General features: G+C 42.1%; 3 protein-coding genes across 3 annotated transcripts; 2 read left to right on the forward strand and 1 right to left on the reverse strand.

Annotated features, from left to right (window-relative positions):
* Positions 1-37: 37 nt before the first annotated feature.
* On the reverse strand, positions 38-3,086 carry LOC109637535 (beta-2-microglobulin-like). Its single transcript, XM_020099971.2, has 3 exons — positions 2,322-3,086; positions 1,186-1,458; positions 38-684 (listed from the first exon to the last, which is right to left on the reverse strand). Exons 1-3 carry the CDS (start codon positions 2,383-2,385, stop codon positions 671-673), a joined length of 351 nt encoding a protein of 116 aa, XP_019955530.1. The 5' UTR covers positions 2,386-3,086; the 3' UTR covers positions 38-670.
* Positions 3,087-4,136: 1,050 nt separating this feature from the next.
* On the forward strand, positions 4,137-8,878 carry tmbim4 (transmembrane BAX inhibitor motif containing 4). Its single transcript, XM_020099970.2, has 7 exons — positions 4,137-5,346; positions 6,409-6,517; positions 6,638-6,743; positions 6,886-6,919; positions 7,005-7,122; positions 7,244-7,289; positions 7,983-8,878. The coding sequence occupies exons 1-7, from the start codon at positions 5,256-5,258 to the stop codon at positions 8,187-8,189; spliced, it is 711 nt and encodes a 236-aa protein (XP_019955529.1). The 5' UTR covers positions 4,137-5,255; the 3' UTR covers positions 8,190-8,878.
* A 1,684-nt stretch (positions 8,879-10,562) lies between these two features.
* Positions 10,563-24,834, forward strand: lemd3 (LEM domain containing 3). The gene is made up of 13 exons (XM_020099951.2): positions 10,563-12,020; positions 13,502-13,542; positions 15,054-15,123; positions 16,703-16,776; positions 17,456-17,535; positions 17,629-17,774; positions 17,934-18,035; positions 18,708-18,810; positions 19,818-19,996; positions 20,898-20,979; positions 21,082-21,187; positions 21,282-21,360; positions 22,394-24,834. The coding sequence occupies exons 1-13, from the start codon at positions 10,688-10,690 to the stop codon at positions 22,570-22,572; spliced, it is 2,574 nt and encodes an 857-aa protein (XP_019955510.1). The 5' UTR covers positions 10,563-10,687; the 3' UTR covers positions 22,573-24,834.
* Positions 24,835-25,385: the final 551 nt, after the last annotated feature.

Consider the following 25,385-nt stretch of genomic DNA (forward strand, 5'->3'; position numbering starts at 1 on the left):
ATTATAGAGGTTTGTATCTAAAAAGTGAAGACAGAGATACATTTTCAGGAATTTTTTATTTCGTAAGATTAAACAAATGTTTTATTTGACAAAGGAGAACACTTACATACTATCGGTCCCAGAAAGAACCCATGAATCTATAATTTTTCTGAGCAGTTTACTTTAAAAAAATCAAATTTAAGATCTGTCTTTATTAATTTATTTTAGGAAGGAAAACAGCTCAAGTCACCAACAAATTTATATGTTAGCCAATAGGCTCAATAGCAAAACATCTCCTTACACCCTCAAAATATATACAGGCAAGTGTCATGATCAAAAGATGGAAAACAAGTTGGTAAATTACAAAGGAATAAAAGACCTACAGCCCTGTTCATTCTTCTATAGTAAAATTCTCACTTAACCCCAATAGTTCCCCTTTAATGTGATATTGTAGTTTGGTTTGGTGAAAAAATGAAAAGCAAGAAAAGCTTGTCTATGATCCTTTTGACTGAAGTTATGAAGAATAATCGTCACTGTAGCTGGAGCTGAATCACCTCGAAAGGGCTCCTCCGCGAGGAGAAACATCACAGCACGGCGTCGGGAAGGAGACGGATACATCCAGCAATCCTGCTGCGGCGATTAAGTGTGACGTTCCTGCTGGTGGAGAAGCCTCAACTGACCAAGCTGGGCATTACATGTTTGGCTCTGTAAAACAATAAAAAAAAAATATATATATAAAGGTTTATAACCATCCCATAGCCAACACTTACATTATTATTATTTACAACAGTCATACATCACATTGGATTTTATTTTCACATTTAGATTATTGATGCCAATTACTGGACACATCTATAACTATTTATCACTGAGGATTCTGCTATTCCTTGACATATTTTATTTCTTTCTTACATTCTTTATGCTTTACCTGCATGAAGACAACTATCTCTCTATCTTGCATATGTATTTTCTTTCTTTCTTATATTTTATCTGCATTAGGCCATATCTTCCATGAAGATCTACTTAACATGCATGAAGACGCATTTTCTTACATTATTTTTTCAAACACATTTTAGCCCCGGTAAATGTGGGCTCTCTTACAGTTATTGTAATCATTTATCTCTTCCAAATGCTGCATTTTGGCTGTATCACATGCTGATTGGTAACGAGACTGTTCCACACACAGGTCGGCCGACCCTAACTCACCCCAGGCATAGTTTTTAACGGTGGAGCCGTGAGTCACCCTGCAGCTGTACTTATGGTCAGCAGCGGGAGTGAAGGGCACGAAATAAGTCAGATGGAATTGCCAGCTCGGTTTGAAGGCCAGGTCTGTCTGCATGACACGAGGGAGTATCTCTCCGTCCTTCAGTAGCTCAACGGTGATGTCAGGAGGGTGGAAGTCCTTAACATTGCAGATCAGAGTGTTGCCCTCTCCAAACTGTCCCTTCATCCTGCTGTACACCTGTACCTTGGGTGAAACTGAAGGCAACGAGAAGGATATTAAGGTCAACTACCACAAAACATCCTATTTTATTTCTCCACCATCACGCTTCAAATGAGGAAATATCTTTCGGAAGAATGAAGTCCCACCCTCCATGTTTATGGTCAGACCGGTTATACAGGCGGGAAACATTTCCAGAGAGGGTTGGGCGATAAATGATTATGATAATATAAAGTAGAATAAAACATTTATTTATAATTAGATAAATAAATATGGAGTAATAGTACATGGCTGAACACTAGACAGATTGCTGAATTGCACAGGAAAAAGCTATTTCTCAGTCTTGTAAGTCTTGTATCTCCGACCAAAGGGAGAGCAGGCTGTTGTTGTGTCCTCCATCCGGTTTGATTTGATGTGGTGAAACAAGGATCTAAACTTAAGAAATACGCCCCCTGCTTTCCTATGTGTGTGCCACTTGAGGGCGCTGTTTAAGATTTTACTGTAAATCGAAAGTAAATGCAAATTGAAAATGGGAATCCCACCCTCTAAAAAACATGGTTTAAAAGGTTTTTCTGTCTTATTTTACCACAAAAATCAACTCTTACATTCACCTCCGAGTGACTGAGCATCTTTTTACAGATGCCCACATTATTATTGTCTGTCTTGTTTTCAAACATTTACTGTCAAACACAAACTACCTGGTAAATATGACATAATATGATAATAAAAGTAACATATTATATGATAATAATAGTAACATATAATATGATAATACATAGATTTATCTGTTATGTAGTTTACCATCACAAAGGCTGTTTGACTCCAGATAGGGTTTCTGGGATTCTCCAGTAAATTGACAAAGTGGAAGTTACAGAAGTTACAGATTCAAACTGGTACTTACTGTAATTTGCGTTCACGCAGCAGTACAAGGCAGTCAGAGCTGCCAGGCACAGAACGATCTTCATGCTTGATCAGGTCTTTGTTTTGCTGATGCCCGGAGAAGAAGCGCCACTTCGCAAGGAAAAAGCTAGAATGAGGCGAAACCGACTGGCTGAGTAATGCAATATGCCCTGGTTGAGACTGCCCACCACACTCCACCAACCAATTATTAATTTCCATCGCAGTTACTAGGTAGAATAGCATCAACCAGGTTTGGTCCAGTGTGGACAAGACGGGACTGAGGGTATTTACTCCACCTCCTCCATGAGCATGCAGAAAAATAAAAATCTATGTCTACACTGACCTTTAGACCCCATGATCAGGAAGAGCAGAGTTTAATGATTCACTTTAGAGATTTTCATTATTTTTCATTATTTTTTATACATTATTATCTGTATTTCTTCAGTATTACTTCATCACTCTACCATCTCTCTCCAAATTTGCATGTCTTTGTGCCCTTTGTGTGTGTGTGTGGGATTGTGGGTTAAACTGCATGTATAAAAAAGAAAAATGAGTGTAAAAAGAATTTCCCATTGAGGGATCAACAAAGTTTCAATTATTATTAGAGTCACTGTACATGTGCTCAGCGAATGGTTCGTTGAAGATGAAAACAATAACACTTCCTTGCAGTCGCCTTATCAGGACTAAAATGAGCACCCATGGGTTTCTTCCTCCTGTTTGTGGAGGATGTATAGTCAGACACTGAAGCTGCTCTCCAGACTACAGCAGCCTTTTGTCCCATATAAGCAAATAAAAACAAATAGAACTGAACCTGATCCCACACAGGGAGAGGGCTCTCTTTATTTACATGTGGTGATCATTACGCTCCTGGACGATGGAACTGCTCTCCAGAGGATCTGAGAGGAGCTGAAACTGTAGATATTTTTAAACGTAAACTAAATACCTATCTTTTCAGCTGGCCTTCCATGTAGTGTTTTATAATTTGTACAATTTGGTTATGGTTATTCTTTTTAATATTCTTTTATAATCTTTTTCTTCTTATTATCTCTTTCTTTCTTGTTTTATTAACATTATTTTATAACATTTTACCACTTAAAAATCTTTTACAATGTATGAGTGCATAGGCGTCTGAACTTGTTAATCTTTGTTTTAAAAGTGAAACAGAAATAAAGTTTCGATTGATTTGATTGTCCAGCGATTAGAAAATGGCGCAACGGTAGAGACAGCATTATCTGTCAAGCAAAACACACGTCAGGACTTTATCTGAACATTTTAAATGGGGTCTCGATGGAAGGATTTAGAATTCTAAAATTTGGCCTCTTGAGTTTGGGCAGCTGCAGGATTCAGTGCCCCACTATAGCCAGTCGATGGTGCTGCTGCTATCACAGCAGAGATGGTGAAAAAAGAAATCGAAAGTAAATCCAGACTGCTTCGGGGAATTCCACCAAATCAAAAAGACAATAGACCTGTTTTATGTTTCTCTTTCACATGTAATTCTTGCATTAACTCTTACACTATAGCCCAACAGACTCCCAGCATCGTATTATGGATGTGGACCCTCATTCCCTGCTTTGTCTTCTGTACATACATACCTCCTGATTAAGCTATGATGTAGTTGATCTAAAACTCAAAGATGAAATTCTTCCTACCTTTCCTTGAACCTTTTCTTTAAAGAAAGGGCACCTTTTAAAAAATGATTCAAACTTTCATAAACAAGCTCAATTATCATGATACGCGCTTTTTTTCTCTTCAGGAATATTGTATAGAGCAACGTGATATTTGACTTGGTGCTCTGTGGGTGTTCCGTAATCTTATTCACATGTCCCTGAGTCACCTTCCTGACAATCATGGCAAATCTGTTTTTTTATTATGCTTATTATCCATAAACTGCATCCTGTAACTTACTCAAGGATGATGTGAATGTATTATGTTCTTTCTTTCTTATTTTCTTCCTGAATCTCCTTTTTTTTTCGTTTTGTCTCTATATTAAAAGACAGGGAGGTGTTTCAGCTAGTTAATCACAGCAGAAACTTTTTTTGCATGACCTGAAGTGCTGAGTTCATTGAATTGCCTTTAGTTTTGGTTGATCTCATGATACTAATCTTTTGATTATCATAAGAATTTGGCTGATAATGATACAAGTTCACCTTCATCTGCTGTAGTGCAACCTCTTATATGTACGTTGTAACTTCACCAACAAAAGTCCTTTCTTATATAATATAATTCTTAGTTATATTATAATATATTATTTTATATATATTATTTATTTCTATAATTACGTTCTAGTTGTTATATAGTTTTTGTATAGACAATTAGCATGGGTTAACTTAACACAGTTCTATATTTATTTTCTATGCACATTTTTAATTCCTCTGTATATAATGAAATCCTATGCAAATGTTGAATTTCTCTGTAAAAGTTTTATTTTGCTTCAATTGTCTAATTTAATTTAATTTAATTCCTTAATTCCTCTGTACACATTTAAATTTACATTCATCTCAGGCCAATTTCTACTTATGGTTACTGTGTTATAAGTTAACTCTAATGCATAAGTCTAATGTATGTTCAATGTATGTTACTGCCACTGGATTCTTGAATTTCCTTCGAGATCAATAAAGTATCTATCTATCTATCTATCTATCTATCTATCTATCTATCTATCTATCTATCTATCTATCTATCTATCTATCTATCAGTCTATCCATCCAACCATCCATCCATCCATCTATCTATCCATCTATCTATATTATATCAATCTGACCAATCATTGCTCTCCTTGCCTAAACCTCACCCAATCAGAGGCGGGGGAGGGTCGCGTCATCAGTTTAGCGACCATAAAGCTTCAATAAAGGTTCTTGAAAAAGAAACACAGCGCTTCCGGGTCCTGTTGAGTCCGCAGTCCCAGCTGAGCGTCAGAAAACACAGCAGCGACACGATGAGTACCGAGAAATACCCCAGGTCTTCTATCGAAGACGACTTCAACTATGGCACCAACGTCGCCACAGCCAGTGTCCAGATACGAATGGGTGAGTGGAGAACTGCGTAGGTTCGTAGTGTTGACAGCACCGTGTCGCGATAGCCGAGGCTAAGCTAGTCAAGGCTAACGTTTACGGGGCTTAAAATTCAAAAACAACTTTATTTGTACCCCGGGTAGGCAATACAAAGACACAGGGAGCATGTCAAAACCATAGGCTGTATGTAAAGAGGTCAAAGCTCAAGAGAAATCAAGAGACAATGATGACATCAGTGGCGTCACTGATGAGTTACAGGGTTTATGAATGTAAAAGGATGGAGACCAGGATAACATAACAACGTATACAAATACTGCATGATGAATACTGAATATGAATTCCACTGTGTTGTTGTTATAGCGTCAACAACCACGTAAGCTAACGCAGACTGAGCATTGTTCGCTGGATACACTGATGGTTGAACCACGACATTCTCATCGTTGTCAGTGTTTATATATTGTTTCCTGTTTGTTTTTGTGACGTACTGTGTTAAAGCTGTGCCTGTTGTTTGCTTTAAATTCGCACAGGACAAGCTGGTTATACTGGTGCAGACTCAACACAACCGTTTACTTAGAACTTAAACATATTCATGCAGACACACACATCAAAATACATTTTGAAGTGCTGGTTTTCCTGGGTAGATGAAGGCTATTCTCAAAGATTGAAAGATTTTTGTTGTCAAATACACACGAGAACACGCGTTTCCATGTGAATTGAAATTCTTGTGCTGCCCTTTCTGGAATACCAGCCGACCAAAATTTACATTAAAATACAATATTCACATAAAATACAAAAAGCATATGAACATGTTTAAAAGTAAGGCAGAGACAAAGTGAATGAGGTGAGGATTGTGCAAAACTGAGCAGTGCAAATTGAACATTAAGAGTGAAAAATTAAATAAAATGTATACAATATATATAAACAGTACGAATGGAACTCTTGTGTTACAGTTTGTGAGGTAGGTTATAGACTCCTGTCAGCAGTTTAGGAGTCTAAATATTCTCTGTATATCTCTGGTTCAAATATAAGTGTAAGGTGTTGTAACGCTGGGTCTCCACTGCTGTCTTCATTGATCAGACTTCCTGAGGAAGGTGTACAGCCTCCTGAGCTTGCAGATCATTCTGACCACGGCCACCTCCGCTCTGTTCATGTTTTCTCAAACCATCAAGGATTTCGTGCACGCCAGGTGAGGGAGTATTTTGTCTAACCGAGATGCAAAGGACTGATTTTCTTTAACTCTGTGGACCTGTCACTCTGTGTCCATAACAGCAGTTGTTATCTGACTCTGGTGTGATTCCTTCCTCAGTCCTGCCGTGGTTTTGGTTTCGGCCCTGGGCTCTCTGGTTCTCCTGCTGGCCCTGGCCGTGTACAGGCACAAACATCCAGTCAACCTCTACCTGCTGCTTGTATTTGTAAGCCTTTTCTTTTTTGGTTTTCCAGTATTCTGAATATTGATCTGAGTACAGACACTGGTTATTAAATAACTGGTTATTTAATAAAAACTCTTAGTTTGCTTCCAGACTATAAGTGCCATTAATTGTGTGTTGTTCGCAGACCCTGCTGGAGGCGGTTTCTGTGGCCACAGCCGGTAAGTACTTTTTTCAGGTATTTTGTTAGTTTCCATCCTCTGAGCCTGTTGGCAGACCATCCTAACTGCAGTTTCCTCTCCATAGTGACCTTCTATGAATACTCCACTGTTCTGCAAGCCTTGTTCCTGACCTGTGCTGTGTTTGCTGGACTGACAGTCTACACCTTCCAGTCCAAGAGAGACTTCAGCAAAATGGGAGTTGGGTGCGTGCGTCATGGCTCCTTTTACAAGTGGTTGCACAGTGTTTTTTTTTCTTATATCAATGTTCCTCTAGTGGGTGAACATCCTCAGACTAACACTATCCTGTCTGTTCTGACCTTACAGCCTGTTTGCCTGCCTGTGGATCCTCCTCATTGCAGGCTTCATGAAGGTGAGTGGAAGTTCCTGACATGATTATGTCTGTTTCACATGACAGAAATAAAAGGGGAGAAATAGAGTGAAAGACAGGAAGAGGTAAAGATGTGCATGTTCATCACTGAGGCCGATGAGATGCACATCTCAGTACATTTTCAACAATTTTCAAACTAAAACTATCTCTGTCCACTCAAGCATTTTGACTCTGTATCAGTTTTAATCCCTGCCCATACGAACATGCTTCAAGACGCATATCACTTGACTGCACACACACACACACACACACTGGGCATACGCGTCTCAATGTAAACAAGAAGTGCTCGAATAATAACTTGTCTCCTACATGTGTCAAAAGTTGTGTCATTGTAAAATGTAGAATTTAACTGCACAACAGCTGTTAGCAAAGACAGAGTCAGCAACGCTGATGGTTTTCTTCCGGAAGGGGGTCATTTGGTAGGAGCCTGATGAATCCGTGAAGGCTGTTCTGAAAAGACCCAATCAGCAAACGGTTGCGTGTGTTTATGTCATAGTTACAGCTCAGTTTCTGCCTATCCAGACTAAAACACAGCCACAGAGGTTTCAAACCAAAACAGGGCTCACAGCGTATCTGTAGCAGAGGTGATGTGTTTTCAAAGGAATCCTTTGTAGTATGGATCTAGCCTAAGATGCAGTCCTCACCCTCTCCACGCTGACTCTGTCGTCTCTGCAGTTCTTCTTCAACAGTGACAGCACAGAGCTGGTAATGTCCGGCGCCGGGGCTCTGGTCTTCTGCGGCTTCATCATCTATGACACATTCCTGCTAATGAAGCAGCTCTCCCCTGAGGAGCACATCCTGGCCTCCATCAACCTCTACCTGGACATCGTCAACCTCTTCCTGCACATCTTGCGTCTCCTCGACTCCATGAAGAAGCACTAAGAGCTTTATTCAGCTGCCGACTCCATATTCAGCCTCACTGGAAAGCCACAGATACGCCCGCTCTGTGATTGTCTTGTGTTAGTGTGAGTTTTGCTGCCCTGACGTTAATCAGAGGTGAGAATGTTCGGGAGGAATCTTCTTAAATAAAATAAAACTCTGTGCTTGGTGAACTCTTTCCAGGTGGCTGTGGGACTTGCTTCTTTTTATTTGTGGTTGCTGGTGTCCTTATCAAATTGAAACCACAATTTACTCATGTTATGAGACTGCTCACCAACTTAAAAAGGTTCTTCATTGTAGAGCCCACTTGCGCCCCCAGCTGGCCAAATGGCTGCTTACCTTGTTTTGTCGGCCTTTTTCTTATATATTGTTATGTACATCTCAGAAGGAGTATTACTAATATATTCTAAAATTACAGTTATTGTTGAATGTTTTCCATGTCATAAATATCTTGTTAATATTGCACCAATGCACCCTTGTATATGTTAATGTTGTAAAATATAAGAAGTAGATGACACGTGTTGGTTTCCATGAAGGTTGGGTGCATGTCTGGGTTTTTTGATTCCTGTGATTGTACATACTGTATTTTTATGGTGTAAATGTAACCCTGGGGAACCAAACTCTGATTGTTAAGCATTGAAGTTGATGAAGAATTGAATCTGAATATTTTTAATAAATATTATTTGATTCCATCCTCTGATTGTATCAATCTCCAGCAGCAAGAGATGGGTGAATGCTAGGACAGCATTTGCTTCAGGTTTAAAAAGACGAGATGCTATGTTTTTCTCTTTAAAGCTGCAGTACTGCCTGACCATGCATGGTACATGTCAGTGACAATAATGATGGAAGCTGTTTTCTGAATCAACACGTTGCCAATGATCTTAAAAACTCATCTGTAAAGCGGTTTTTAAAAAAATGAGATTAGTGCAATTGAAACCGTGTTTGGTCCTTAAAATGTTCCTCGACATCACACCAACTGAAGGTGATTTATTTTGAAATGAATGGAATCAATGACTCCACACTGAGCATCAGATTAAAAGCTAAAAATGGCTATTCATTCAGACACAGGTTGTCCTTCCAGACCTTAATGCACCTCTCCAAGTTACAGATTGAGGAATTTTGCAGCTTTCTAAGTATTTCATATCTCTCACAGACCTAGGTCTTTTATTGAATGCCTGTGGGGGAGCAGATGCACACATCTAGAACAGTGGTGGGTAGACATTTGCTTTGCTGCCAGAATATCTGATCCTCTTTCGGTAAAGCGGAGCAACATTTCTTTCATGATTCTCTGCACGAGGGCTTGTAGCTCGGCTCGAAAGGGGACATGTTACACACAGCACCTTGGCTTATTCGAGGAGAACCGGGTCTTTGGGATTTTTTCTTGAGAGTTGCTTTTCACGATAACATCAACACTCCTCCAGAATTTCTACCTCCTCATCAAACATGATCAGATAGTTGTAACTTATGTAGTACACACTGGTGGGGTAAGCACTGAGCAGAAAAAATCCTGTCACTGTTATATTCTGTCAATCGTTTGAATCCATTTTTTTTTTGTACTTCATTACGACTGAACATGTACATGCCATTATTGCAATTCTGATGTAATGTTGGTAATCACAAACCAAGAGAGGTCTTCCTCGTCGTGCACTGAATGGGACTTGGTAGAAGTTATGCTCAACAGGAGCCATCTGTGAAAAACAACAACAGTGAAGCAGTTGTCCTCAGCTGATATTCAAACCACAGCTTGATATAGAAAACGGATTTAAGCATCAGGAGAGCTGATCCGTGGCACAGGAGATATTTGAGATATATCAGCCTATGGTCTCCAAAACGTATCTATCAGGAGGTTCAATTCAAATTGCTCAATGTTTTGAAAATCTTGATGCTTTTGATTAAATTTGAGCAACTGGGAATATAGATTTTGAAGTTTTATCTCTGAACTAAAATATATTTACACAGAAAAAACACTTTTGGAAATTGACTTCTCAAACTCAAACATGTATTATTCTGTAGTGATTAAAGTTCCTTTTGCTTATAAGATCCTAATCCTTATCAATACTCAAGCAATATAAGAATAGAGAGAATAACCCATAGAAAAATAAGCAAATGTTTTTAATATATATGTTTTTACATGTGTTTAAGGCCATGTTTTCTGCCACTGGATCTGAATTCAAATATACAAATAAAAATAAAATATAAATATATAAAATAGATATAGTTTTTCTATTTCATGTATTTACAAAGACAGTAAATTCAGACTTTTGTGAACCTTGTTGTGGGTTAGGATTAACCATATATCCCACAAAGAGTTATAACTTTGTGTTTTTCTCTGAATGAAACAGTGATAAATTCCTCCTCAGCATGTGTGAGAATTATGACGGTCGGTAAACATCTCATTGTTGCTGTGGAAGCTGGGCCTTGAACGCAGCACAGTTGGTCGGCTGCCACTTCACCTCTACGTCACTTCCGCCACACAACCTTCTCTCAGAGTTTTGTCTAAGATGGCGTCAGTGCAGTTAACGGATGAGGAGCTTTTCTCCGAACTGAAGCGCTTTGGTTTCACGCCGGGCCCGGTCACCGAGAACACCCGCCCGGTGTATCTGAAGAAACTGAAGAAGCTCCGCGAAGAGCAGCAGCAGCGGGGCTCCCGGGCCGGGAAGACGCGCAGCATCGCGGCCGTCAACAGCAGCACTGGCGGCGGCAACACGGCGGGATTCAGGCCAGCCAGCCATGACGTCACGCACCTGAGCTCCAACAGGAGACCGGGCCGGAAGTCCGCCGTCCTCGGCTTCAGCTCCGACGAGTCTGACGCCGAAACTCCACTGAGGAGAAAGGGCCTCAATCACAGCGGCAGGGCGGACCGGAGCCCCGCGTTTCAGCAGCAGCCGAAGATAAGGCCTGCCGCGACGCCGACCGGGGCGACCAAGAGTCAGTATGGCGCTGGGAGTGCGCTGAATAGCAGCGGCTCTTCCCCGGGTCCGGACGGACAGAGAGGTGTCTCGTTGGGCTGGGGGGTTCGGGCAAGATCCAGCCCTGAGGCGGAAGGGAGGGATTACGACGAATCGGGAGACGAGGACGATTATGAGGGGGGGACGGAGAAGAACTCTCGCTCTTTAAATGGTTGCGGGGCGCCTCACTCGGTCACTAGCAAGTTAGCCGGGGATTACTCAGACTCGGACGAGGAGGAGGTCGGGGCCCTTGGCGCCGAAGACCGACGGCGGGATAGACTGGAGGCTCGGCGGAGCCACTCGAAAGCGGCGTTCGCCCGAGGGTCCCAGACGGGAGGGGCCGCCAGAGAGGTTAACCCGCCCGGGAGTCTAAACATGGTGGGAAGTCGGAGGGAGGAGGGGGAGGAAGACGAGCTGAAGAGAAGGGACTCGGACCCACCGGGAGGCTCGCGGAGCCACAACTTTCCCAGGAAGTCCATCTACGTGTCCCTCGCCGAGAACCATGTACGAGACGCCGGCAAAAACAACCACGTCGACAGCGGGGACGGATCCTCCAGAAGCGGCGGCGGCTCCAACAGGTTCAGCATCGGCTTGAGACCGCGCTTCACCAACTACAGCAGCCTGTCCCAGCCTTACAGGGGCAACCACTCCAACCACACCGCCCCCAACCACTCGTACAGCCAGGCAGCGCTGAAGCAGAAGCTGTCTGTGCCGGAGGACGAGCTGCTCCAGCAGTTCAAAAGGGAAGAGGTGGCCTCCCCCGGCAGCTTCAGCGCCCACTACCTGTCCATGTTCCTGCTCACAGCAGCCTGCCTCTTCTTTCTGCTGCTGGGCCTCATGTACCTGAGGATGAGGGGCTCTGGAGCCCCTGAGGCGGATGGAGTCAGTAAGTGTCCGATTAGATGTGTCATTTAACATTTTCCATCGTCCATCACCTTGACGTGTAAAACACAGAGCACTGGTTTAGGTGAGAAAGGTGTCTCCATCCCTATGTGGCCTGGTTGTTGGGTTTGTGTGTTTGTTTCAGGCTTCAGAAGAGTGATGTTCCTCATGTAAACAGAGCTGCTGTGGACTGTCACATCTGCAAAAACTACCCTGCCCTTTGTACAAACTATAGAGATTAACAACAAGGACCAGTTTTCTTCTGCACCGATGTTAAAAGGAAAACAGTTGTTAGCAACTATCATGCATGTTAAAGGAAAGGAACAGATCATCCAGTGCAGCTATGAGCTTTCACTACTTCAGCTAAGCAGAGGCCTGACAATATGTTGTCAACAAGTGCAAACCATGAGCACAGATCCTGTCTTCAGTCTGTCCCTCCTGTAGGTGCAGTCCCAAGCATGTGCTTTGTGATGGCCAGGGTTCTGCGAGACAAACATAATCCACCAATTTCAAGAAAGTGTCGATCCAGTCCTGACCCTAACGGCTTCTAGATCGATCTGATGCATTTCTAATCAAGCACATTTCGTCTCCAGACATTGGCCGAGCATGTCCACCTTGATGTTTGGATGAATCCAAATGTCCACGCTTCCCTGCACCATCACACTTATCACACACGCCACACTTCCCAAGGGTCTGCTCACTGTGCAGACCTCAGGCTCTTTAATCCAAACTGGTATCAACAATAACACGGGAAAGGGAATGATATTATTAGTCAACCACTATAATGCAGGCAAATTTGATCATTTCCAATTCTGACAGGTGATGTGTTGCAGCTTCCCATGATTCCGCCGGTCTACAGCACATTTAGAACTGGATTCACTGAATCCCCAACCCTGGATGAAACAAACTCAGTGAATATTTCCTCCCAATGTGACACAAATTGCAGTGTTGTTGAGTTGGAGGAGAAGCAAAATGATAACACTCCAGTTTACAACCTTGAACATTACTTTGACTTTCAGCGGTTAGAACAGTGCATTTCACCCATGACACTCAGATTACTTCTACACTGCTGCACATGGATGCAGTGCTCACATTAGTGTAAAACCAATAATAATACTGTTCATTTTCTGTCACCATACTTGAAATATCATGGCTTCCCATTTGCACAGTGAATAAACAGCCAGCTGTGGGTTTTCTTTCCAGTATTATAATGTGTACAGTATAATTCTGCTCAGACTCAAAGTGCCTGGCTGATGTGGTGAGGCCTCGAGGGTTGAGCTTCGTGTACAGACACTGACTCACGTGTGAAGTGATGTCTGAACCTCGCTCACATTTCAAGTCTCCAAACATGCCATCTGATTGTAAAAGTTTTCCTTCCCACTAATCCAGCTTGTGCTTTTTGCTCTGTTTGGTTTACCGTGCAGTTTTAACGAGCATGCTGTTGTTTCTGTCCTGACTCTACCACTTTCTGTGTTTTTGTTGCAGTTAGGAGCCACCCTTTTGGCAGCGACTTTGACTCTACTTATGTAAGTAGATATTTTCCTTTGACCCCCCTCCTCTTCTAGTTCTGTGTACAACAGTTATGCTGCAAAGTTTTTGTTCAACATGTTTAGCACAGGAAATGCGATGTGTACACTTAAACCTGGAATTAGATTGGAAGAATGATGGATGTGAGTGGTGGACACGGTTGAAGTGCTGCCATGCTAATGAAATCAGCTAGTAGTACTCCTGGCCCTGCTGCAAACTGTCCCACAAACAACACTACCTCTCAGATTTCTGAGATTTTGTGTGATGTGCACTTGGCATGAAAACTGAAGAGAACCAATTGTCTGGTTGGGAGGTGTTTCAAATGTTTTTACATCAACAAGTGTTGATGTGTAGAGCCAGGTTAAACTGAACTGAATACTATTCATAAATCACATTGGGTTTTAAATTCATTTTCAGATTTCACTAAATCCCAGGTTCTAGATTATACAGATGCCCTGAGCTGAACCAGGCATATTTTAATAGATTAGCATCTGTAAGAATAAAGCAGATCAAAATCCGATCCTTTTCTTTGCTCTGATGTGTTTTTTCCACCTCAGCCTGCTCATGCTGCAGTGCTGAGCCCCGATATGACAGCCAGCCTCTAGAGTGCAGCATTTTGCTGCACATGTGAGTGAAAATAAAGAGTCTGCAAATGTGGAAAACTATCTGGTGGGCACGCCAGTGAGTGACTCCCGAGTTCAGACACTAGTGTGTCTGGATTTGCCAAGTGCCAGCATAAGCAGCATCCAAAAACATTAAGGTAGCAGGAGCCAGATCATATCAGCTGCTGTTAATGTCAATTCAGTGAGTACCATTACCACCATTAGTGAACACAAACTTGTCTGCTGACTGATTAAATCGGTTCTGAAGTCTGTGGTGAGCCCACATCAATGTACAACTGCAAGTAGATTGAGCATCACTGTGTTCCGTCAGAGCCTTTCTTCAGCTGATCAAGTCGATTTCAGAAGAAACCCATTCTTAGTTAACAAGTGTTTGATGACACTGTTCGTCTGTGTGAGTGCGAGTGTCGGTGTGTGTGTGTGTGTCAGCGCGAAAGACGAGCTGAATTATAAATGAAGAAAGATTTGACTCGTTTGAGAAAAGTATCGATCTTTATGTAATGATCAGCGTTAAAACTGTAGTGGGTCAGAGACATCAGGTCAGTCTGTGTGTGTGAAGAGAGTGAGGGAGAGGCAGAGAGGTGGGCAGTGGAGTGTTGGTGTGTGGGGCCATTACCTATCCCTCAAGTTCTGGTACTATCATACAGAAGCTACCTAATTGTTTTATAGTAATCAACCGCTGTTTGACATCAATTTGGCCAAGGACAAAACGCAATCAGTCTAAGCTGTTTCCACTGAACTAGAATTTTGCGGCACGAAATATGACGGAGGCAATTCTCTAGCAGGAAAACCCCTGCTTTTATTTCTCTCTCAAAATGTCACCAGAAAGGTCTAACGAAAAAAAGACAAATAATTGCATTTCTGTTGGTGTGTGTGTTTTTTGTTTGCAGGACAAGGCACAGAAGGACCTGATCCTGAACTTGCTGCTCAATCTACACGACCATCTGGCCAACATCGCTGGTAGCTATAACCCCTCTGTGTCTTCTGAGTGACTGTTTCGATGTGTCAAGTAAAGAGTTTTCTCTCAGGAGAGGTTCTCTCTTTTGTCACTGCGACGACGGAGTGAGCAGCGATTCTTTATTTTCATTGAGTGTGTTCAATCACAGCTCTTTTGCTACAGAAATTCATTGTTAAGCTTGCCAAACTTTTGGTCACAGTATCAATATGCATTCATGAGTATTAACGGGCACTAATCCAATAGAGCCCGTTAATGTGGTTTAAGTAATTTAAAGGTTGGTTAGGTCAAGGTTAGAGAATGGTGTCACCCTTCAGTGGGGCTGTTACATTATCCCTGACCATTGCAGGGCCTTGTGATAGTTTGAATTTAATTTAATATCAGTTTCCCATTTATTATCTGGACTGTGGCGGCCTTCCTTATCGTAATTTGTCCCACCACAGTTTCTTAATGAACCAAACCACCTCTCATAATAACATAAGAGATCTCTGACTCTGGGTGTGCAGCACTATTTGTCGCTATTGCGAGCTGCAGTCCACAATGTTTTTACCGTCCCGATAGGAAGTCAGGCCCCATAGTTCCAGCTGCAGCTGTGGCATGCAATGCAGTTTGTTCTCTTAGACAAGAACTTATCTTTCACTCTTTTGGTCTGTGTACCTGTCACTTGAAATATGTTGTGCTTGAGAGTGACCTGCATGTGAACCCCCTTTACCGCCATAGATCCATTTAATTCTGTGGGAAACGCTGAACCTGACAAATACCAAGAGTCTGCAGCTGTAAAATATGGAGCAAATATATTGAGCTGATTGGATGAATTATTACTAGACTTTGCAGCAAGTAGGAGTGGTTATTAAAAGACAATGCACACACACAGACAAATCTGTACACTCGCTTATTCATGCAACTATCCCCTGAGCTGATCATGTGGCAGCAGTGCAACAGGAAAAAAACTGCAAGTACAGGCCAGGAGCTTTAGTTATAGATTCATCAATTGATCAGTTTTTTTCTCAGAATGGAGCCAAAAAAAACCCGTCAGTGAGCAGCAGTTCTGTGTTGATGAGAGGTTGAAGGGGAATGCTCAGACTGGTTGGAGTTGACAGAAAGACAGAGGTGTGGTGACCAGAAAGGCTTCTCCAAATGAAAACCACATCCAACATTAAGGTGGATGTTCTACAACAGTAGAAAACAGAAAATGAAGCCTGGACTGATGAATCTGGATTTCTGCTGAGGCGACAGATGGCCGAGTCAGAATCTGGAGTCAACAGCGTTGAGCCATGTGATGTGGTAGAACAGGACATTGGCAGCATGAATGTGCTGCTGACAAATCTGCGGAGATGATATGATGCAGTCATGGAGCAGAATCTCAATGCCTCAAAGAACTGAGGCTGTTTAGGAAGCAAAGAGATAAAGTATTCCATTGTAGTATCGTGTTCTTAATGAAGTACATAGGGAGTACACAATACATGTTGTACTGTTCAATATTCAAAATCTAAACTGGATGTGAAGACGCATTGTGTGTTGATATCAATTCAGCAGAAGTGTGTGTTTTTTTTTGTCACTGATGGTTTGATACTGTGATTACAGGCCAGCATGACTGTGGAGACCAGAAGTGTCCAAACAGGAGTCTGTCCATAGACGAGGCCTCCGCATATTTAAAGGTACGTTAACATCCCTGCCAGACAGACGGACTGCAAGTGGCCATGAGATTCTTGGTCTTTGCATATTAGAAAGGAGAAACTGGAACCTCGATATGTGTTTTTAGTGAAGTGTGTGAAGGGTCACTAATATTTCTTGCGTGTGGGAATTGTCCCACCTGCACAACATCAACCAGGATATTCATGGCTGCCGAAGCACATGGACAAAATTCCTGAAGTCCTGTATCTACGACCAGGTGGAAGAAATGTGAAGTTGCTATGTTGATGCAGCCATATATAATTTCTGTAAAATTGTGTAAATAGAAGGCAGACTGACTTGCTCTGCATTTGGTTGATTAATTAATTAAGAAACGAGCAGCAATGATATAAAGTAAGAGCAGGGATTTATTTTCTTGGAGTGATGATACCGATCTGCTGCATCTCATTAGTAGCCTATGTAATCAGTTAAATGCCAGGACTCTACAGCATGAAGCTGTGTATCTACTGGTCCTGCAGTAACTGTAGTAACTGTGAACTAGCAAATGGGCAAGACCGACTTTTAGAAGAGCAGCAGTGTAGCCTCCCAAACCCGATAATAAAGCCGCCAAAATGAAAGCATGGTGTTCTGTGACACACGCATCAGTGTGGAGGCAACTGACATGCTCTGTCCCTCTCATCAGTACCTTTGTGTGTTTTTATTTAGGCTCAAAATCAGGAGTTTGAGGACTTCGTTCTCAGTTCTCTGGAGTGGATCATCCGGACAGGACAGGATGTTGGGATAAGGTAACGAACAATATAAATATTGTTTCTGATCACAAGCTTCATTGAGCCTCTCATTGTGTGTGTATATGACATGTGTTCTCACTCTGTGTGTAGGCTGACTGCACAGGTAGCCGATGAGCCAGTGACCGACGTGTCTGAGATCTACAGGCTGGAGTCCACACATCCCAAAATGCCCTTCACGTGTCGCTTCCGCCGAGCCTTCCTCACTGTCATCAGCAGAGTCTTCCTCATCGCAGTTGGTGAGATAAACCACAACACACCCAAACACGGTGTTCGCTTTAATTTGTTTGTTAGAGACAGGAAACTAACTACACTATACCTCGAGACTCAGTAGTACTCAGCCTCAAGTAGCTGTGTGTTTGAATTTGTGCTTCCTGTGTTTGTGTCTGTGTGTGCAGTGGTAGGCTGTGTGTGGAGTGTGGTCTGCTATGTCAAGTATCGCTGGAGGAGAGAAGAGGAGGAGACCAGGCAGATGTACGACATGGTGGAGAGGATCATCGGTAAGGACTCCCACACACTCACCCAAGTTTATACAGTGTTTCTCCTAGGATTTATTTTAGCAGTGGAACTCTCTTTATACCCTGGGACAAAATGTTACTGAGGCAAAGATCAGTACAAGTGTATAAAAGGTTTAAATGTTCCCAAGAGAACACACAGAGCACAGTGGCATCAATAACTGGTCATAAAGGTGACCAAGAATCCAGCAGCTGTAAAAATGACCACATGGACATCAATTACGCCTTTGTGGTAGAGTGGACAGACAACTTTGAATAAAAGGCACATGACAGCCTGCTTAGAGTTTATCAAACATATCACAGAAACTCCACATCCATTCTGATGGAGCTTGAAAAGATCTGACAGGAAGATAAACTGTAAAATCCAGGTTTTAAATGCTTGTAGACATTACCCAAGAAGACATGCAGCTGTAAATTCAGTCAGAAGTAGCCTCTAAAAATACTTAATTCAAGGGTAAGAATATTTTTGTAAATGAGAGATTTCAGAGTAGTGAATTTAAAGGCAGATTTACTAATTGAAAGTTAAATTACTCTGCAAATCCCATTGTAGTGGTGATGTGTGTCACTTGAAACCTGCAGATTCTCCTCCGAACGCTGTATGTCATCATTATCCTTAAGTCTTTAACTCTTCTTCTTCTCATTTTCTGTAATGTACAGACGTGTTGAGGAGCCACAGTGAGGCCTGCCAAGAGAACCAGGACCTGCAGCCCTACCTGCCCATCCCCCACGTCAGAGACTCCCTGGTTCAACCTCAGGACCGGTAAGTACCAGTGCTTTCACAGTGACAGCCCTTTATTCAAATAAGTTAGCAAATACAATTGCTGAATTGACAACACACCCACATCAGACGCGCACCCGTCTACAAACCAATCAATGTCAAGTATAAGTAGACGCAGCCCACATAGGTGATGATGACAGGATGTACGTATGTCATGTAACAGCCCAGACTAAAAGAATAGAAATGTGAAAAGTGATTACCATGGAATTTATTCTTAGGTCGTCCGTTTCAAGTTTGAGCTGTGTAAAAGCTGAAAAGGCTTCCCCTTATAAAGTTTTAACCTCAGGAGCAGCTGGTAATCCTGAACCCGGTTGACCTGAGCAGTCTACAAGGTTCACACTGGTTCAGCAGCGAGTGTTCTGGATCTAAGCTGCTCAGAGATTTATTGACCAGTAGTAGGATTTTAAAGTTAATTCTTTCTGAGACTAGCAACCACTGAAGTGATCTGAGCACTGGAGTCATGTGCAGCAGCGTTCAGGATCAGCGGGTGCTGTCTCGGAGAGATTTGTAATGAAGAGCTGATTGCAGATGGATGGAAAAAAATGTTCTTAATGAAAACACATGGAACAGGTTCATCTGCCCTTCAAAACAAAACAGACCCAGACATAGTAAAATTACCTCCGCCAAGGAGGTCAATGTTTTCGTCTGAGTTACTGGACAGATTTCCAAGAAATTTGATGGAAGTATGTGATATAGGTCAGGGAAGAACCCGTTTATTGTGGATACGGGAGGTTTTTTTCCTTTCCGTAACATTGCGAGAACCTTTTTCAACATTTTCATCGATATCTAAGAGAATAATTCATGGATCCTGATGAAAATAATCAGACATGTTAAGAGGACTGATATTTATATGTGTGTGCAGGTTCAAATGCAATGTTTTGGACATGTTTAGTAACTGCTGTACCTTATATTAAAGTTAAATTTAGACATACCATCAGACAACATGATGTCAGGTGAGGAAGAATATGAGACATTCTGATGTTTTACAGGAAGAAAATGAAGAAGATTTGGGAGCGGGCTGCGAGATTCCTCTCAGCCAACGATTCCCGCATTCGAACAGAGAATCAGAGGATCGGTGGAGCAGACTTCCGGGTCTGGAGGTGGATACAGCCTTCTCTCAGTTGTGACAAGAGCTCATTGATGCCCTCCAAAGTCTGGCAGGGAAAAGGTAACCCCCACTGAAGAGAGCATTGCACTCAAATGCACTTTACTGGACCAGGAAAGCAGAGAATTCACAAACATTTTTGTCTGTTAATCTTAACTCTCCATTTCAGAGTTGTGGGTGATACCAGTAGTGTTGCTGTAGTACTACTTGGGTCACACAGTGTTCAGGCACATAACGTTCCCATTGACCACATCAACTATAAGATTTTTATAGACATAAAATCTATTAGGTTCATTTTTGTATATCAGCGGTAGCACCCACGTCACCAGTTATCAATCTGAAAGTGTGTTCTCCATCGCATCAGAGCAACTGAGTAGGAAGATGATAGTCAGTGCTAAAGACAATTACAATGTTCAGGATGTTTTAAAGCCGAGACAGACAGACAAAGAGGGGGGTGCAGAGGGCTGCACACTTTACAATTACAGATCAGAACTTCTTCAAGATCTTTTAAGTTATGAGGAGTGGATTATCACAATCTGGATCATCGAACACTGCCCATATATTCAAGCTCTGCAGAAAAGGAGTATCGGCTACTCAAAGTGAGATCTAACGTTACAGGTCTTGTGCAGTAAATGCTGTACAGTCACTGAGCCAACAGGCGTCTTCTCTTGTCTCTTCTCTTGAGGTGGACAGGTGGAAGATTGAGTGATATGCAGCCTTTGGACATGAGGTGTTTTTGTGCTGCTTCAGACCTTGATGTTGCAAATTGCCGCTGCATGAAGCATGTTGCCACTTTAGGTCCCTGCACTTTACAGTTGTATAGGCCATCATGAATTGGGAACCTAAACATTGTTCTTACTCAGGGTCATATCGTTTCACTGTGATCATCTGCGTGGTAACCATGAACACGTGGGCTGTACTGACCCAGCGGTGTGCTCACTGAAACCCTGTCTCTCGCCTTCAGCTTTCCCTCTGGACCGGAGGAATTCACCTCCCAACAGCCTGACTCCGTGTCTGAAGATCAGAAACATGTTTGACCCAGTCATGTGAGTTTCATCGTCTCATCTGCCTCCTCCATGACGTCAGGGGCCTTTTTCCCAGATCTGTATTTCTATTTGTAACTTCCCTGTATGATTTTTTTTTTTCAGGGAGGTTGGGGAGAACTGGGATTTAGCTATCCACGAGGCTATCCTTGAGAAGTGCAGCGACAACGAAGGCATCGTCCACATCGCTGTCGACAAGAACTCTCGAGAGGTACGCTCCGTCCTGTGAGCATCTGACCCTCATGTCTGAGCTCTTGACTTCTAACTACAACGACATCACACTGTGCTTCCTGCTCTCTCCACAGGGCTGCGTCTATGTGAAGTGTCTCTCTGCAGAGCACTCAGGGAAAGCCTTCAAGGCACTTCATGGCTCCTGGTTCGATGGTAAAGCACACACTTAATAACACTTAGATTTACAGCACATCGGCAGCAACAGAGTGAGAAAACAAGGGGCTGTGTTGCTGCAGGTACAAAGTGAGAAGATGATATACCATCCGGGAAATCCAGTTTGAATAATTCATCAGTTTTGACCACAGATGCTTGCAACCCTGTGCAGACCTGTTGCCAGAGGAAACCAACTTGAGGAGCATTTATCAATTATTTATTTCATTCAGCAAAAACAATAGTAACATTGTAGTGCCGAGTAATTAATAAATGACTCAAATTAAAGTTTGTGAATGAAGTGCAGCAGCCCCTCATAAACAATGTGAGTGGTTGTCTTGCTAAATGTTTGCACATTCACTGCACTCAACTCGGAATAGAACAGCTAAGACAGTAAGCAAGTATAGCAGATTCAGTTGTCGAGGTCCGAGCATGACGTGTATCAAATCACAAATTGTTCGGCTGACTTGCTCAACCTCTATCGAAATGGGTTTACCTGCTTCTGATGAGAAGCAAGCGACAGCTCAACGCCCAACGTCAAGCAGAGCAGCACAAGACATAGACAACAATGCCAACATCTGCCCTGCATCCTTTATTGACTTCTCTTCTCACATACTAGCTGTTAACTGCAGCTCTGGGTATTGGTGTGTGACATTTGTCGTAAAAGCAGTTTCCTAAAGTTCCAGCATGGCACACCAGAGTTACACAGTGCAGTTCCAAGCCTCCAGGGGGCGCTGCCAGACATGCCATTCTCCCAATTATAAGTTTGTTTGCCCAATAAGGATTTAAATTGAGAACTGGTTCACCTTTTATTTGAAAACTGCAGTGATGTGATACAATGTGCAAGTTGAGAGAGGAGCTCTGAACACTGGTATTTGGAGAAACGTTGAAACAGCAGCAGAAGCTTCCAGAACCAAAATGTAAACACGTATCAGTGGACACACAGATGCAGTAAACTATAATGTGGTGATAAGCTTCATGTATCGAAGAACACTATAGTGAGTGGTCAGTGACGGCCTCCTTCTCCTTTTGACAGGTAAACTGGTGACGGTAAAGTATCTGCGTCTGGACCGATACCACCAGCGCTTCCCACAGGCACAGGGCTGCAGCACGCCCCTGAGGGCCTCCATCCTCCACCTGAAAGCCACGGGCACAACGGACACTGCGCCCAGCCCGCAGCAACACGGCTCAGCCAACTCGTCTGGCTTCTCATGAGACGCCAATAGTATTCGATTTAGCGTCATTTTCTTCTGTGCCCTCCCAGCGTCACAGCACCAGTCTGCTGCTGCTCCTTCGCTGCTTTATAACGGGGAAGACTTCAGTCTGTGCCACGGGAGAGCTGTTTTTTTTTGTTTTTTTTTCGTTTGTTGATTTTGGTTTTTTTTTTTCCAACACAGGATCATTGCAAGAAAAGCTGTTCTGCGTTGCCGTTGTTTGTTTTCTATAATCATTGTATTAGAAATGTCATGGATTTAACAAGGAAGCAAAGCTCTTCTGGGATATTTAAGATGTGTGCAGATACTCCAGCCCTCCCTCCTTCTCTTCCACAGTGCAACCAGCTCATCCCATGATGGAATTCATCTGGGCACTGTATGAAAAACGGCTGCATGTTTCAGAGTATGCCTCTATGTAAGCTTTCAATACAACACAGCGTGGATGTTGATTTTCCTGAAGATGTTCGATGTACTCCTTGTTATTATTATTACTCTGATTATTATTATTATTTAGTTAAGTGAGGGAGGCATGAACAGATATGCAGCGGGTGTCCTGTAAATACACGTGAATGGTGGCACAAGCTTTATTATTACATCTTTTCTATTAAAAGCAAAACCATAAGCTCATATTTCTTTTGTTGCTGCTGCTGCTGCTCATTTGCCACAGCAGAGTACATGTGTATGCAGAGGCGACGAGTCCCTTAGAGGCTGCAGTAGCACAGATGCATACAGTAAAGTTCGGGCTGTAGAACCGAGCAACAGTTACAGTGAGGATTCAGCCACTGTGTGTTTTCGTTCGCTCCGTGTTTTCTATGAACGGGCTTTTCTTTCCCTTTGTCCTTGATTTTGAGTGGTTGTAACAAAATCAGGGGGTGTACCTTTAACAGTCACCTGCAACTTTCTACTGCAGATATAATCCAATATATCCCAGAGTTATTATCACTTATTACATTTATTATTTACCTCTTTGAAGATGGGTAATGTTATACTGTCGGTGCGACCCCCTGCATTGAATTGGATTTCCACACCTGTTCTCATGCAAGCAGCGTGTGTCTTCATCTCTTGCGTACACGACCAGCAGACCAGACGAGGACTCTGACGTCAGAACGTTTCAGGTTTCCTGTCGGGACAGAACCTGTTCTGTCGCTACCGGTCCTTCGATGATAACACGATGCTACCACGCTTTTTGTCATAAGGAGTACTGTGAGAATGTTGTGGGTTTTGTTACACTCTATTCTAAACATCCCAGCCCCTCTGAGGAGTCTTCACTGAACTTAGGGATTCCTGATTGCTTGTGTGTTTTTACGGCACCTGTGTATTCAGATGGGTTTTTTTTTAAATCCAGGAGATGCTAGAAATTATGAATTTTTTTTTAATGCAGTGAATTGAAAGTTGGATTCAGTATTTGCAGTGTGAAATTGTACAAATGATGCACATTTCAAATGTTCAAAATCTGCTGCGATAGGTAGCAGACAACCCAACAGTGCCTTAAATTTGTGCTTTTTAAAAAAAAAAGAAAAAAAAAAAAGACTGGCACTGCATTACTGGACAATGTACTGGATTTAAGAAATAGAAACAGTTCAAAGGGTGAGTAAGGCCTGCCATAGATGTAGTTTTGTTAGTTTTACATCTTCAGATTTGGTATTTTGTAGCAGTTTCCTTTCATATTAAACCAAATGCTTCTCTATTTATTTCTTTTTTTTTTTTTTAACAGCCATGGTGATGTACTATTTTAATGTCACTATACCTGTTACATACGTGTCAAAACTTTATTTCATCAAGAGTCAAACCGTACATCCACTTCCAAACAATTGTCAGGATGTATAAAACAACAAAATAAAGTGAACACTTAAAGAAAGAAGCCGGTTGTTTAGTGCATCACTGCATTCTATTTTTGTACACCCAACAGAAAAGTGCACATAAGGCATCCCCTCCCCACGCTGACTGTCATGGCTGAATGTCAATGTAAATGGTTTGATGTGATGCCACTTCTCAAGGCTCGTGCTTCACCTGGAGACACATCCTCTCTGTCCTCTGATGTACTTAATGTTCACACTGTACATTGATATGTAGTATGTTCCGTTATATGCAGCTTTATTTCCATTGCATTGTATGTTTGGATTTACCAGTATCCCTAACCTGCTAGCCAGAGGGGGGACGAGGGTTTTAAATACGAGACATTTAAAAAGAGAGGACGTTTTAAATGTAATTTGTCAGTTGTACAAACGGCTCAAATTAAAGATTTATTAGGAGGTTTTTTTTTTTATTTTATGTTGTGCTTTTCTGTCTTTCGCACACATGGGGGTGGAATAGCTCAACAGCAGACTAACTCATTTGCGTGGAGGCTGTTTGAGTTTTGGGTTCGAAGGTAAAATTGTATTTGTTAAGTAAGTAATAGAGTGAAGATGTAAAAACCAGCCTTAGTTAAAACTAATTTTGTGTTCTAGTCACACAAAACCTCTTAACACTGTTCGTTCCCCAAGAAACAACACAAATCAAGATTATTGCCAAAAAAGTATACACTGCTATAATGTGTATTATCATTATTAATGTTTTGTTTACTGTCGGGTGTAGAAACTGCTTTTATGAATGAGGCAGTATCCCCTGCTTGGTGAAGGGTCATTAATAAACAATTTCAGAAATGAATGATGGAATAGATAAACACACAACACATTGTGAAGTAATATAACAATACATTAGTAATAATTGATTTATAAGGAATGTTTAATCTTGCTGCTTCATATTTCAATCCACCAGTTTTTTTAAATTTCAAAATTACTTTTCTCCCTCTACAAAATACCAGTAGCGGATCTA

This window comes from Paralichthys olivaceus, chromosome 23, assembly GCF_024713975.1.
Source record: "Paralichthys olivaceus isolate ysfri-2021 chromosome 23, ASM2471397v2, whole genome shotgun sequence".
Classification (NCBI taxonomy): Eukaryota; Metazoa; Chordata; class Actinopteri; order Pleuronectiformes; family Paralichthyidae; genus Paralichthys; species Paralichthys olivaceus.

What these genes read in the sequence shown, in the direction of transcription:
- LOC109637535 (XM_020099971.2), bottom strand. Translation starts at nt 2,385, where the DNA reads ATGAAGATCGTTCTGTGCCTGGCAGCTCTGACTGCCTTGTACTGCTGC. An exon ending in CTGCGTGAACGCAAATTACA is followed by an intron (nt 1,459 to 2,321) that starts GTAAGTACCAGT and finishes CGTTGCCTTCAG; the next exon opens with TTTCACCCAAGGTACAGGTG.
- tmbim4 (XM_020099970.2), top strand. Translation starts at nt 5,256, where the DNA reads ATGAGTACCGAGAAATACCCCAGGTCTTCTATCGAAGACGACTTCAAC. An exon ending in AAGGATTTCGTGCACGCCAG is followed by an intron (nt 6,518 to 6,637) that starts GTGAGGGAGTAT and finishes TTCCTTCCTCAG; the next exon opens with TCCTGCCGTGGTTTTGGTTT. An exon ending in TCTACCTGCTGCTTGTATTT is followed by an intron (nt 6,744 to 6,885) that starts GTAAGCCTTTTC and finishes TGTTGTTCGCAG; the next exon opens with ACCCTGCTGGAGGCGGTTTC.
- lemd3 (XM_020099951.2), top strand. Translation starts at nt 10,688, where the DNA reads ATGGCGTCAGTGCAGTTAACGGATGAGGAGCTTTTCTCCGAACTGAAG. An exon ending in CAAAGTCTGGCAGGGAAAAG is followed by an intron (nt 19,997 to 20,897) that starts GTAACCCCCACT and finishes TCTCGCCTTCAG; the next exon opens with CTTTCCCTCTGGACCGGAGG. An exon ending in AACATGTTTGACCCAGTCAT is followed by an intron (nt 20,980 to 21,081) that starts GTGAGTTTCATC and finishes TTTTTTTTTCAG; the next exon opens with GGAGGTTGGGGAGAACTGGG.